The sequence below is a fragment of the Saccostrea echinata genome, unplaced genomic scaffold, assembly GCF_033153115.1.
Source record: "Saccostrea echinata isolate AGI-Se365-2 ecotype Australia unplaced genomic scaffold, CSIRO_AGI_Sech_v1 ptg000009l, whole genome shotgun sequence".
In the NCBI taxonomy this organism is placed as follows: domain Eukaryota; kingdom Metazoa; phylum Mollusca; class Bivalvia; order Ostreida; family Ostreidae; genus Saccostrea; species Saccostrea echinata.
Genome location: NW_026889758.1, coordinates 41,586,561 through 41,602,148, shown reverse-complemented (window position 1 = coordinate 41,602,148; position 15,588 = coordinate 41,586,561). Strand labels below are relative to the sequence as shown.

General features: G+C 35.0%; 1 protein-coding gene across 1 annotated transcript in view; it reads left to right on the top strand.

Moving 5' to 3' along the window:
• Positions 1 to 15,588, top strand: part of LOC133182738 (deleted in malignant brain tumors 1 protein-like) — a 50,164-nt gene that overhangs the window by 28,959 nt on the left and 5,617 nt on the right. The window contains exons 9-10 of the mRNA XM_061317585.1: positions 200 to 344; positions 4,721 to 4,893. Coding sequence (XP_061173569.1) covers positions 200 to 344; positions 4,721 to 4,893 — 318 coding nt within the window. The remainder of the gene's footprint in view (positions 1 to 199; positions 345 to 4,720; positions 4,894 to 15,588) is intronic.

Genomic DNA, 15,588 nt, shown 5'->3' with positions numbered 1-15,588 from the left:
TCAAATTTGAAATGATGGAGAACCCTGAAGCACAATTAGTGCCAATCGGAATTCCAACTGCTTATTGGAAGACCTTTTCTCTGAAGACTACGTTTATCGTTCATCATCATAAAAAAGACAATTATTCCTTGAATATATACATTTATACAATAAATGTATAAACGCATAACACTGGAAGTTATGGGAAATTGTATTACAGTTCAAAAAGTTCGACTTCTAAATGGGTACACAACTGCAATGGGCCGAGTGGAGATACAAAGAAAAGGTGCATGGGGAACTATTTGTGATAATGATTGGGACGACAATGAAGCCGCCGTAGTGTGTTCAATGCTTGGATTTTCAAGGTGAGACTTTGGATATGTGATGTTTTTGCGTGTTGCTTATTGTCACACGTCGACACGTTTCTCAAACATCTTTTTGTTTCTCCTTGTAAAATATAAGAAATATTCATAATGTTAACATTATCTTCTGATTTCTAAACTGTTCAAAATATCTTAGAAAATAAATACAACAAAAATGTGATATTGACAATTCAAATGATTTAAAATAGGATTATATAGGAAACGCAACCCTCTGGTATCTTGCACAATTGCCTAGTAAGGTACATCATTTTTTTGTGAAGAAACTTGTCAAATTAGCAGTATTTTAAAGACAAATTCTTGGGGAAAATTATTTATTATTGAGAAACGTGTCGTCTTACCTTAATCAATCGTTTAGGATATATAGCCATAACTTTAAAAAAAAGTCTGAATAATTGCAGCCCGGAGGACCGGGCTGCTCTATACATATAAGTTTAAGTGTTGGTATATGGGGATTGAGGTGGGAGAAGTTATTCAGAATTGAAGGTTTTCTAAACATTAAAAAGATTGTTAATCAGAATGTTCTTTCCCTTTATAAATTACGAGATACACAATATATTTACTTCCATAAAGTGAATCTGTAAAAATATATATGTTTTTCATATTTAATATATAAAGTTGCTTATCATTTACTATCGAAAAAACGACAGGTCCCTTTTTTTAGAACATCGAATTTTACTTATCGCATAAAAACGTAAAAATGTACTTTACACAGTTCGTGTTTTATATTCTTAAAGTGAAAGATATTTTTGAAAATAGGTGATGCATGTGTCTGGTTTCATATTATATTTCATGCAGCCAACATTTACTTGAAGAATTGATAAAGTTTAAAAGGGTATCGTTTTTGTTCGATTTTCATCCGACTATAAGTTTTCAAAATATTCTCGACTATCGTCTCCATCATTTAGACGCGTGCCTTTTTCACACATATCGAAGCGGTTTGATGATAAAGACTCATTTCCATTGTTTACTTTATTTATTTCCCGGGCGACAATTGATGGTTACATCAATGTTTTCTTGTTTAATAATACATATAACGATAATAGAATCCGACAAACTGAATCGCATTTAAAGATAAATTTTAGACAAAGAAAATTACAAATTCATTTAAACCAAGTCATTACAAAGAAATAAGTAGTTAAACAAGAAATAATAGATGAGCTATAACAACAGGGTAAATTAAATAATACAATTCAAATTTCCTCACTTTCATCATTTTGAAGTAATGTATGTCTACGGAGGAATATTTCTGTTCATTTTTCGACGAATGTAATGTCAACTTAGTAACCGAACTACTTTTCACTATACGTTTTGATACGATGATTGTCACTGTTAACGTCTTTCTAAAAACTATAGGAACGCGACTGTGTTATAAACTAATACTCTCTCAAATGAATGATTATGTTCTTTTCATGATTTAAATTCAGCTTCTGTAAATCTTTTATTTCTCTCAGTGTGATTTAAAGGAAAAAATTCAATCATGTGTTTTTATTTTTAAATCATACAATAAAATTCTTGGTAGTAGAGAAAAGAAAAATATTCAAATAAATTATTATGCGAGGAAACTATTGTCAATGGTTAATGCCGGGGATGGTAAGTGATATAATTTTGTAAAGAAGCACGTGTTTTGCGTTTTTTATTTGTAACAAGTAACAATTTACATTGAATGTCGTACAAATTGAAAACCAAACTAGAAAAAAAAAGTTATTATGTCGGTTTTAAAATTTAAATAATTAGAAGGACCTTAGACTAAGTTTTCCTGATGTGTGTTATTCGCACATTCTCACGTTTTTCATCTGCACATCAACTTTATACAGGGTATTTGCTATGTTAACTGTCAATGAAGTTGTACGTGTATTAAGGTGTATCGAAAAGTAAGTTTATTCCTATTAAACCTAAAGATATCTCTTTCTTGGTCACCTGAGTCACTCAGGTGACCTATTGATATCCTTTTTCGTCTGTCGGCATTCGTCGTGCGTCGCGCGTTAACATTTGAACATTTTTAGATTCTTCTCTGAAACCGCTCAACCAAATTCAACCAATTTTGGCATATAGCATTTATGGGTAAAGGGGAACACAAATTATGAATTTCATGGTCCCTGCCCCCCTGGGGCCTAGGGGTGGGGCTAAAACCACCAAAATTAATGCAATCTTTAAAAATCTTCTTCTTTACTTCTGGACATCAAGCAGTCAAACTGTTGGCATGATTGTAATAAGCACTAAGCCCTCCACCAAAATTGTGAAATTCATGGTCCCAGGGTCAGGAGTTGGTTGTAGTGCTAGGGTACGTGGGGCTATATACATCATATAGTGAAAGTGCATTATTTCTATGAAAATCTTCTCTGCTCCTGGGTATTAAATAAACTAATTAAGTACATAGTTATGAAGAGCAAGAGTGCCTCTGCCAAAATTGTGAATTTCATGGCCCCAGGGTCAGGGGTTCTGGTGTTGAGGGGGGGGGGGGGCTCTATTGATTATATAGTGAAAATGCATTAAATGTTTGAAAATCTTCTTCTCTGCTCCAGGGTATGAAATAAACTAACTAAGTACATAGTTATGATGAGCATGGCTGCCTCTTCCAAAATTGTGAATTTCATGGCCCCTGGGTCAGGGGTTCTGGTGTTGAGGGGGGGGGGCTATTGATTATATAGTGAAAATGCATTATTTCTTTGAAAATCTTCTTCTCTGTTGATGGGTATTAAATAAACTAACTAAGTACATAGGTATGATGAGCATGGCTGCCTCTTCCAAAATTGTGAATTTCATGGCCCCTAGGTCAGGGGTTCTGGTATTAGGGCGGGGCTCTATTGATTATATAGTGAAAATGCATTAAATCTTTGAAAATCTTCTCTGCTCCTGGGTATGAAATATACTAACTAAGTACATAGTTATGATGAGCATGGCTGCCTCTTCCAAAATTGTGAATTTCATGGCCCCTGGGTCAGGGGTTCTGGTGAAAGGGGGGGGGGGGACTCCATTGATTATATAGTGAAAATTCATAATTTCTTTCTAAATAGTTTTTTCTACTCCTGGTTATAAAGCAAAGAAACAAGTGTATAGTTATGACGAGCAAGAATGCTTTTACAAAATTTTTAAAACTTGTGGTCCCAGGGGTTCTGTTGTTTCTCTGAGGGGGGGGGGGGGGCTCTATTTGATTATATAGTGAAAATGTGTGAATTCTTTGAAAATCTTCAACTAATTGCATATTTATGATGATGAGGATACCTCTTCCAAATTTTTAAATTTTCATGACCCTAGTTCATGGGTTCTGGTGTTAGGGTAGGGCTGTGTTAAATAGTGAAAATGCATTATTTCTTTGAAAATCTCCTCTACTCCTAGGCATATTGGAAACAAACAGAGTAAAAGTTTTAATAAGCAAGGTATTTTTACCAGAATTTTGAACATCTGGACCATTTAGTCAAGTGTTCTGGTCCTGGCCAGGGCTCTAAAAGTTTGTATTCTACTGAAGTTATTCCCCTTTGCCATTCACCTTTGATAATTAATCACTGTAGATAATGTATTTGAAAGGTTAATAGAATAAGAGAATTATGCAAGAACATTTATTGTATAATACAAAAAGTACTTTCATCGTTTTAATAATCAGGTAGACTTGGAAATAATAGATGAATAAAAATGAAACAAAAATAACTTTTTAAAAATGTTTTTCAAAGGCCAAGTGAGGCCAGTGTGAGAGGTAATAATATAGACATTTTTTTAAAAGTCTGCATGGTAATAGTGATAAATGGGGGACAGATAGAAAGATACTAGACCAATTATTTTGTTGGTCTTAATCGTACTATTTTCCTTGGTATTGGGCAACAAAGCTTCATTTATCAGTTTATGGATCCTCTAAATTGTTGTACTCAGGTGACAGTTAAGGCCCTTGGGCCTCTTGTTTATATTCCATTGCACTCCACTCGACGTGTTACAGTTGATTGTTTGCTTACTGACAACTAGTAAATTATCATAAAGACAATATAACATAATGGGGAATTCTTTATTTTTATAACTTTTAAAAGAAAATTATACCCGCCTTGTTTACTACAGGCTTTTAGATCCGCTCCCGAGAATCGTGTAATTTTCCAATCGATATATTTCTACGCAGTTGTTCGTGCACAATTTTTTGAGTTAGCTAAATAATGAGTATGTACATAAAAAGTGACATGTTTTTCACTGAAAGTGAATTATAAGCATTGACTTTATAAATTATTTTGTTAATCGAGAAATGAATCTGAAAAACGAATCGCACACTTTTTTATGAAAGCTTTATGCTTTCATAAAGTGTGCGATTCACTTTTTAGATTCATTTCTCGATGAACAAAATAATTTATATAGTCAATTCTATAATAAATTCTCCTCAGGAAAAATGCTGTGGCCAGAAATGGGGCTTTCTTTGGACCAGGACAAGGACCTATATGGATGGACGATGTTAAATGTACAGGAAGTGAGGCTAATTTATTCCAGTGTCCTAAAGCAGAAATTGGTGACCACATTTGTGTTCATAGCAAAGATTCGGGAGTCAGTTGCTCATTAGGTACGGAAAATGACGATATTTTTATGAACATTTGCCGCTTTACATTTGAGTATAGTTGCTGTTTAAGTTCAGATACCAGTATCAGATTTGTAAATACTTATGGTGCTTACCTGTTTTGTTCAAAATAACTAAAAATGTGCAAATACCATAACTTTTTCTTCATCAACATCATTATATAGTATAATTATTTACCCTTATTATCATTCAAATTTATTTCTATAGTAGAAAAGAAAAGATTTTTCCCTTTCTTTAACATAGTTTTAATGTACTCAGGTGGATAAAATAATCGATAAAGCAAGAAAAAATATTAGACCTTGATGATTTTAATATATAAAGTAATGAAAAAGATATGATTCAATGTTTCTACTACATTTGTAAGTAAAAAGTTATCATTTGATGATTTTTACTAAGTTAGTTAATATCTAGATAACTACTTAGGGTAGGAGACTCTGTATGTGTATCCGGAAGCCACTGAGTCATCTGGAGATTCCATTATAGACAGCGCAAGAAATGTTAGCAACTTCTATAGAACTTTTGATACAAAATGGTATGAAGAGGAAAGAAAAAATGTTTGTAGAAACATGAAAACGAACAAATTCATGAAGTAAATAGTAGACGATTTAATCGATGGTAGACGCAGGCGCAAAAAGCGTCAAATCATTTAAGCATGATTGTCCACGATTTGGCGCAAAATACCTAAGCCATTTGAACATTATAAAAAATGTCAAAGGAAATAATTTTTTGAAGACATTTTGATACACAATTTATTATACCCGCACTTTCAAAAGGAAGTTAAAGTATATTGTTTTCTTGGTCCCTCCGTTCGTCTGTCGCACTATCTTCTTCCTAAAACTACTCTTTCATTTTAAGCAGTAGCCAACTCATATTTGGGATATGATTGGTGGTGCCTTGACCATGTGCAAATTTTGAAATTTTCATTTTCACTCTGGATGCCTAATGGGGATAAAAATAGTTGTCCTCTAATTCTTGGTTCCCTGATCAGTAGACCATTCATATTTTGGAATATGATTGAGAGTGTCCTGTAGATGTGCAATAAGGTTTCGGAATTTCAGTTCTCTTCCTGGGGGCGATTGGGGTCAAAAAGTCTCGTTTTTCTACAAAAACCTGGTTCCCTGAACCCCTCTTAAACTCACAGTAGCCCATTCATATTTTGTAATATGATTGGGAGTGTCCGGTAGATGTGCAATAGTGTTTTTTTTACCTACATACGGCCCCCACGGTAAAAATCAAAATTCTGAGACCAGTCTAAATACTGAAACTTTACACAAACCTGGTTCCCTGAACTCCTGTTACATTTTTCACAGTAGCCCAATCATATTTTGGAAGTCTGGGAGTGTCCTGTAGATGTGCATTTAGGTGTTTTGATTTTCACCCTGGAGGCGATTGGGGGCTGAAAACGGACTTTTTTAAATTATAGAATTATTGTTGTTTCTTCCCTTATTACCGAATTATGAAAGTGAGTACATTTACTTTTAGAGGCAAACCCTACGTGGAGGTATTACATCTAGTTTTGTGTATTTTTGATATATATTTGGTATATACCCTGAGGGCGATTGGGGGTCCAAAAGGGACTTTTTAGTTATAGAATAATATTTGTTGTATCTTCCCTTCTTTCCCAAATATAAAAGTGAGCACATGTACTTTTAGAGGCAAACCCTACGTGGGGGCATTACATCTATATAGTTTTGTGTGTTTTTGATATATATATATATATATATATATATATATATATATATATATATATATATATACACACACATACATACACTGAAACTTGTCTAATCCGGATGTTGTGTAATCCGAAATCTTGTCTATTACGGTGTAAACTTTATTTCCCTTGCAGTAAATTCAATAGTTTTACATGCTGTCTAATCTGGAATGTTGTCTTATACGGTCAATTTCTTTGGAACAAGTGGTGTCCGGATTAGACAAGTTTCTCTCTCTCTCTCTCTCTCTATATATATATAAATATAAATATATATATATATAAATATAAAATACTATTACAAGTAAGAGATAATTATACCCGCACTTTCTTTAGAAAGTTCGGGTATATTGCTTTAATTCAGGTCCATGTCGCCCGCGTGGCGCAGTGGTTAGAGCATCTGCTCTAGAGTCGCGGAGTAAGGAGTTGATCCTTACGTCGCGGGTTCGAATCCCACTGTGGGACGTGGAGACCGGTCCTTCGGATGAGACCGTATAAACCGAGGTCCCGTGTCGCAGTAGGTGCGGCACGAAAAAGATCCCTCACTGCTCAATGGCCATAAATGCCGAGCATAGGACAAAATTTGCAGCTCTCCACCGGCAAGTGGTGGCGTCTCCATATGAGTGAAGAATTCTCGAGAGGGGCGTTAAACAAAATACAAACAAAACAAAATTCAGGTCCGTCCGTCCACCTGGAACACTATCTTCAAAGTACTCTTACATTGTAAGCAGTAGCCAATTTATTTTTTCAAGTATGATTATAGTGTCTTGTATACATGCAGAGAGGTTACAGAGTTTTCATTGTTATCCTGGGAGATAATTTCGGGGGTAGAAAAATAACGATTTTTTTTTACAAGAATCATGTCCCAAGAAGGCCTAACATTTTTTTTCAATCTTCACCAAATCATCTTTTGGAATATAATTGGATGTGGCCTGTAAATTTTTCTGAAAACTTGGACATTTTCTGGGCTTTTTCCACGATTTTGATATTTGACGTGCCAGGAAAATATTAGAACCGATGCCACTAATGAAAATTATAAAATTCGTGCCTCTAACCGGAACCGACATTCTCGTTTAGATTTCCAATACTTGCATACCGAATTAAATTTCAAATTCACAACTTATCAGTAGCACAGTGCTTCTAGTACTCAGTAATACTTTTATGGTTCGTTTATACATGTAATATAAACAGTCTGGTTATCTCCATAATGATGTAAGTGTGGGAGTGATTCACTACCGCACGAATTTAGGCTCAAATTATTAGAAAGTGACTGTTTTATCAACATTTCATATATGATTTTAAAAAAATGTAGTCATGCAAGACATACATTGATCCAAAAATTTAATGAATAAACCATAGATTTTTTATAGTTATTTTTCGTGTATGCCAACATCACAACTTGAGTTTTTCCACCATGTTTACTGACCTTGATCGATTTTATTTTGAGACAGCCAATGAGAATTTTGGATCTAAGGAGAGGATCAATATTGGAATTCCTATATTTTAAGCATAAATATTGCTGTTTCGGAAACAAAAATCCATCTCGAATGCTGTTATTTATCGATGTTTAGTGATATTACATTTACTATTTGAGGCCTTTCTAAATTTCAAGCGCAGGTCTCAGTAAATCACGCGATAGAGACCTGTCATGGCTGTTGCGGAAGACGAGTGGTAACCAATAATATAAATCGTGGGATTGTATAAAAAGGTGGATAAAAAAAATAATACGGTTGCTGTGATGGAAATATATCAATATATCTTAGAGAGTGTGAGACAACTTGATTCTACCTTCATGTATTATACAAAGGTAGACAAACCGATTTAGTAGCTCTACATCAGAGCATCCAGTCTTTAGTTTTTGGAATGTATCAAAAACAAACTTTAGACAAGGAATTATACCTACTATACCCGTTTTAAACAAAAATAAAATGACAACATTAAATGTGAGAGTCTGTATTTGCTCCCTAAATAAATCAAGTGCTTGAAACTCTTTTAAAAGGCCATTGCAGCCTGCAAAGTTCAATGTGGCACGCTTAAGCAAAATACATGTATAGCTGACTACAGTAATCTAGTGATCATTTCCATGTGCGCATTGTTAAACAAAACATCGTCCGATTACAAACAAAAATCAAATCTCTGATAGTCCTAGAAAATTTCATTCTGGTTACTTATGATGTAATAAACACGCACAATAACAAAGAATTATATGAATTATAATTACAAAAATCTGTCGAGAAAGAATATCTAGGAGACAATACTAATCTAGAATTATCTCGATCTTGCATTTCTGCTAGAACCTTATCTCCTCCTTGACATAAACCTGTTGTATGTATCTGCATTTCATACTATCACATGAAAAAATTTTAAGGGTTTTCCCGGGTGAATATTGTCAGTCTAATAATGGTACATGTACGTATAGCATTACTAGTTTAGTTCTAATTTGACAACGAAAATTGACAAAAGACGCTGTACAAAATGAAAATACGAGCATCGTTCAATAAACAATGCAATGGGTCATTTAAAAGTAAGGAAAGTGCGTAATATATATTCTAAACATTTTTAATCCCTCAAGTCATTTCCTGTTATCCTTTACACGTCTTAAGTCTTTGTGCCCATGACCAGAAAACCTCAGCATCCCATCTTTAGGGATACCCTAAAGACACTGATGAATATCACTTTCCATGACGTATCTAGTATTGTACAATCTTCCTTTGATTGTTGTCATGCATTTTTTTAGAATAAAAAGGTCTCACAATGGCTGAGATCGTAAATTTACTTACCTTGTCATTGGTCATTTGCAAAATTATTTTGTTAAAACCATTCTGATTGTACACACAAGTACTCTGAAGTTGACATTAAAAAGATGCTTGAGTTTCTGATTGACAATATCTATGTGGTTTTTGGAGACCAGGTCTTCCAACAATCTATTGGAATTCCCATGGGTACCAATTGCGCCCCGTTATTAGCAGACCTTTTTTGTATTCATATGAAGCAGAATTTGTCCAAAATCTCATACGTGAAAAGAAGAAAACACTTGCTGTGGCCTCCAACTCGACATTTAGATATATCGACGACGTATTGTCAATTAACAATGGTTATTTCCACTTTTTTGTCGATACGATATATCCTGGTGAGCTTGAGATAGAAGATACTACAGAGTCTGACACATCTGTTTCATATTTGGATATTTTACTTGAAAAAGACGTTAATGGTAATCTAACAACCAAGCTTTATGATAAACGTGATGACTTTAACTTTTCAATCGTCAGCTTCCCTTACTTATGCAGCAATATGCCTTCATTACCTGCATACGGGGTTTATATCTCTCAGTTGATTCGATACACAAGAGCATGCTCTATGTATATACAATTTCTAAAAGGAGGTAAATTATTGACAAACAACCTGATAAAACAAAAATATCAGCAGTCTCGTTTAAAGTCATCATTTCGTAAGTTCTATGGTCGATACAATGACCTTGTCAGCAAATACAATTTATCACTGAGTCAAATGCTGACTAACGTTTTTCATACTAATTGTTTGGCCATTATTTACACACTGAATTGTCGACGGATTTTTCTGTTATTTCCCGATCATGACAAGGAGCACACGGCGGGTGTGACCGGTCGGCAGGGGATGATCACTCCTCCATGGCACCTGATCCCACCTCTGATGTTGGAGGTCCGTGTTTGCTCAGCACCTATTTTGTAATGTTTAATGGACTTTTGAGCTCGTTATCTCCATATATTTCATCTAGCAAATATGGGGGATATCAAATCTCAGTAAACTTTCTTTTCTTCAGAATTTTATTTATTTCTCTGTGCTTATTTGCAGCAGCGTTGCCAGGTGCAAGAAAATTACCCTGGGGTCGTATTTGGACTTCCTTTGCAGGAAATCTGTTTATCTTCCTCAGTGCACAACATAAAAGTTATCATTGATGGTCCTTCCTTTGGGTGTATCAACATGTTTTACTGGACCTCTTGAAAAAAAATGAAAACTGATAAAACATGCTTGGAGACCTTGCTTCTCTTTACAATAATAAGAACGATAGCTTTTTCTTTGATTCCACATTTTATTATTGATCTTCCTTTTTGGCTATAAAAAGTGCACCCATGTTTCGTCATCCACCAGGGAAATTTAACAATTCTTCTGTCTTTTAAAATATTTGTATTTAAGTAGACCGTTGGCACATTCAATGCGTATTTTTCTCTTTGGCAAATTTAAGAAATTAAGGCAGATATCTGATAAAATATTATTATATTCATTTCAGTTGTCAGAATTCCATAAAATGTTATGACGATGGATGAAATGCTCCACTGTGGGACGTGGAGACCTGTCCTTCGGATGAGACCGTATAAACCGAGGTCCCGTGTCGCAGTAGATGTTGGCACGAAAAAGACCCCTCACTGCTTAATGGCCCTAAGTGCATAGGTCAAAATTTGCAGCTCTAGATCTCCACCGGCAAGTGGTGGCGTCTCCATATGAGTGAAAAACTCTCGAGAGGGACGTAAAACAACAAACAAACAAACAAACGATGAAATGCTTAGTGCTCTAACATCGTCTTTGGATGTAAATCTGGCATTTTCAGATACTGCAGTATCATGTTGCACATTTCATTGATAATTTTTGGTGTCCCTACAAATTTCAATTGACCACTTTGACTTTTATATTTTAACTCTCTTTTTTTACGTTTGAATTTCTGAATCAATCTGAAAACTTTACAGATTAAAGACTATTCTTTCCACATATAAAGATCATATCTTTAAAATGAGTTTCTCGGCGATTTATTTAAAAAAGCAGTTTTCACATACGCTCTAATTTTCATCTTCTTGGCAGAGATCATTTTAAAAAGTTTTCAGGTCAGTGTAGTGACCATGCTTACTTTAAAAGTGAAATTCTTTGCGAGGATAATAGGAAAAATTGGGAGCTCTTTAATGGAACCTTTCAACTGTGAAAAAATATAATTGAATAGATCTACATTTACTATGATATACTGTTTGTTGCATTATTTATTGAACAACCCTCGTATTCTTTAACAAAAGTGGCACCCGCTGTCGGTCATCGTACTTTTTAGATTAAGCCGAGAATGTTTAATTTTAACTTTTCTATCGTCAACTTCCCTTAATTATATAGCAATATGCCCTTATTACCTGCATATGGGGTTTTAATCGCCCAGTTGATTCGATACGCAAGAGCATGCTCCACGTACGAAACATTTCTAAAACGAGGCAAGCTATTGATACATACATTGATAAAACAAGTATGAGCAAATACAATCTATCATTAAGTCGAATGCTGACGCGTTTTTATACCCGCACTTTCTAAAGAAAGTTCGGGTATATTGTTGTTACTCATGTCTGTCCGTCCGTCCGTCTGTCACACTCTTATTTCTCAAACTCCTCTTACATTTTACACAGTAGCCTAATCATCTTTTGGGAGATGTTTGGTGGTGTCATGTAGATGTGCAGTAAAGTTTCGGAATTTTCATTTTCACCCTGGGGGTCAAATGGGGGTCGAAAAATGACGTTTTTTACGCAAAAAGCCCCTGGTTCCCTGAACTCCTCTTACATTTTACACAGTAGCTTAATCATCTTTTGGGAGATGGTTAGTGGTGTCCTGTAGATGTGCAGTAAGGTTTCGGAATTTTCATTTTCACCCACGGGGTCAAATGGGGGTCAAAAAATGACGTTTTTTATGCAAAAAGCCCCTGGTTCCCTGAACTCCTCTTACATTTTACACAGTAGCCTAATCATCTTTTGGGAGATGGTTGGTGGTGTCCTGTAGATGTGCAGTAAGGTTTCGGAATTTTCATTTTCACCCTGGGGGTCAAATGGGGGTCGAAAAATGACGTTTTTTATGCAAAAAGCCCCTGGTTCCCTGAACTCCTCTTACATTTTACACAGTAGCTTAATCATCTTTTGGGAGATGGTTAGTGGTGTCCTGTAGAGGTGCAGTAAGGTTTCGGAATTTTCATTTTCACCCACGGGATCAAATGGGGGTCAAAAAATGACGTTTTTTATGCAAAAAGCCCCTGGTTCCCTGAACTCCTCTTACATTTTACACAGTAGCCTAATCATCTTTTGGGAGATGGTTGGTGGTGTCCTATAGAAGTGCAGTAAGGTTTCGGAATTTTTATTTTCCCCCTGGGGTCAAATGGGGGTCAATTTTTTTTTTAAAAATATTTAACATGTTTAAACATCCTGGTTCCCAGAACTTCCCTTATATTTTATGCACTAGCCTTAAATCATGATCATTTGGAAGATGATTGATTTTGTCCTGTGGATGTGTAAAATGGTTTTAAAATTTGCATTTTCATGTGGATAGCAAATAGGGGCAGGAAAAAAATGGCCCCTCCCTAACCCATGGGGTCATGATTTGTACAAACTTGAATCTACACTTCTTGGGAATGTTTCCATATTAATCATGCTTTTGTTAGTTCTTAAAAAGAAGAATTTTGAAGATTTTTTTTCCTTTTAAATCTCTATAAAACTTTGATCTCTTATTGTGGCCTGACCTTATCCTCGGAGGTCATGATTTGAAAACTAGAAATATGTCCATAGGACATAAATGCCCCGCGGAATGTATATTACTAATGCAACATGAGAATTTGTATGAGTGTATGAAGTTTGATGAGAATATCTTGAACAGTTTCTTTAAAATTGAAACTAAAATCTAAAAAAAATGGATATAGATGATAAATTCTCACAAAATTATGTATAAGTACATGCTTACAAAAAATATCTTAGATTGTTTCTTTAAAACTAAGCAAAATACAAATTAAAGAGAAGGGAGGTCAAGGTCACAGGAAAGTGCAAGGTGAAAAGTTTTAGATGCAGTTGAATAGCTCTAATTAATACATATCAGCATATTAGGTTTGATAAAAATATCTTGAATGATTTATTTAAAACTGAGCTTAACACTTATTTGAGAAAAGAGAGGTCAAGGTCAAAGGTAAGGTTGAGGTCAAAATGCTGATGCAGTTGAAAAGCTTATATCAGTATGTATTTACTATTAGCATAGAAGTTCAATAAAAATATCAGAAATGCTTTATTTAAAACGTAGATAAATACTAATTTAACCAGCATTCTGAGAGTATTGCATTAGCAATACTAGTCCCCTACCGGCAAGTGTAATCCGGTTCCCGTTAAGAATTGAAAATGCCATAATTCCGTCAAAAATTAATAAAGCGGGACGAAATGCAAACTTGATCTATAACTAATCAAGGTAGAGCCACATAGCAAAAATCAGCTCAATATCTACAAGCGTTTAGAAGAAAATTGGGGAAAACCCTTAAAATTGAAAAGGCCGTAATTCCGTCAAAAATCAATGAAGCGGAACGAAATGCAAACTTGATCTGTAACTCATCAAGATACACTCACATACCAAAAATCAGCTCAATATCTACAAGCGTTTAAGAAAAAAGTGCGGAAAACCAAGTGGGACAGACTGACAGACAGACAGAGGGACAGACAGACAGACAGACAGACGGACAGACAGACAGACAGACGGACAGACAGATGGACGGACAGACTCAGAGGAAACCTATAGTCCCCTCCGGTTTCACCGGTAGGGGACTAAAAAAGTGAGGTCAAGGTCAAAGGGAAAGTCAAGGTCAAAAAAGTTGATGCAATTGATAGCTCTCAGCAGTATCTTTCAGCATATGAAGTTTGATAAATATATCTTGAATTGTTTATTCAAAACTGATCTAGACACTAATTTAAGAAAAGTAAGGTCAAGGTCAAAGGAAAAGTCAAGGTCAAAAATTTTGATGCAGTTGAAAAGCTTACATCAGTATGTATCAGCATATGATGTTTTATTGAAGTCGGACATGAAAAACACTATATGCCTCGACCATATTCATGGCAGGGCATAAAAAACTTGAATCTACACTATATGAGGATGTTTCCATATCAAAATGACTAACAAGCAAATTCAAAGAATTATGGTCCCCTGCTTTCCGTGTCCTAGTGGATGGGATGCCATTATTTATGACATATTGTTTCAAATATGCATGCCCTATCATATGTCATTCAAAAGTAATCACCAAAGTTAAAATTTTTGAAAATTAGGTAAAACATCAAGGTCAAGGGGTAAAAAAATCATAGCATGCTCGAAAACCACTTGTTACAGGTAATGTACATGTCAAATATGAAAGTCCTATCTCTTCTCAATGAAAAGTTATAAGGAAATATAACATTTTTGAAAAGTAGGTTAAAGTTCAAGGTCAATGTCACAGAGTCAAAAGTCATGATATATTTAGAAAGGTCTTGTCACAGGTAATATACATGTATAATATGAACGCCCTATCTTTTCTCTTTCAAAATGATCATTTAAAATAATGTTAAATTTTTTGAAAAGTAGGTCAAACTTCAAGGTCAAGGTCATGGGTTCAAAAATCATGGTATGTTTAGAAAGTTCTTGTAGGTAATGTGCATGTGAAATATGAAAGCCCTATCTCTTATTATTCAAAAGTTATGACCAAGGTTAAATTTATTGTGACAGACTGACAGACTGACAAATGGACGGACTGACAGACAAATGAGATTTAATGTCCCCTAGGTCCCTTTTGTGAAAACGGACGACAATAATGCCCTTGCTGTTCATGAGAAGATTTATGATGGAAAAAATCCCCTGCATTTTCCTATGTAAATCATTGGATCCCCATATGTGGCCCCACCCTACCCCAGTGGGTCATAGTTTTAACAAATTTGAAGCTACACTAAGTCTATGTAAAGAAAGTTTCAACTTTTTGGGCCCAGTCAGTGGTTCTTGATAAGACTTTTTTAAAATGATACCACCAAATTTTCACTAATTCTTGATTATCCCCCCCTTGAAAGAGGGTGTGACCCTTCACTTGAACAAACTTGAATCCCCTTTACCCGAAGATGCTTTGTGGCAGGGTTGGTTGAAATTGGCCCAGCGGTTCTAGTGAAGAAGACAAAAATGTGAAAAGTTTACAGGCGGACAGATGG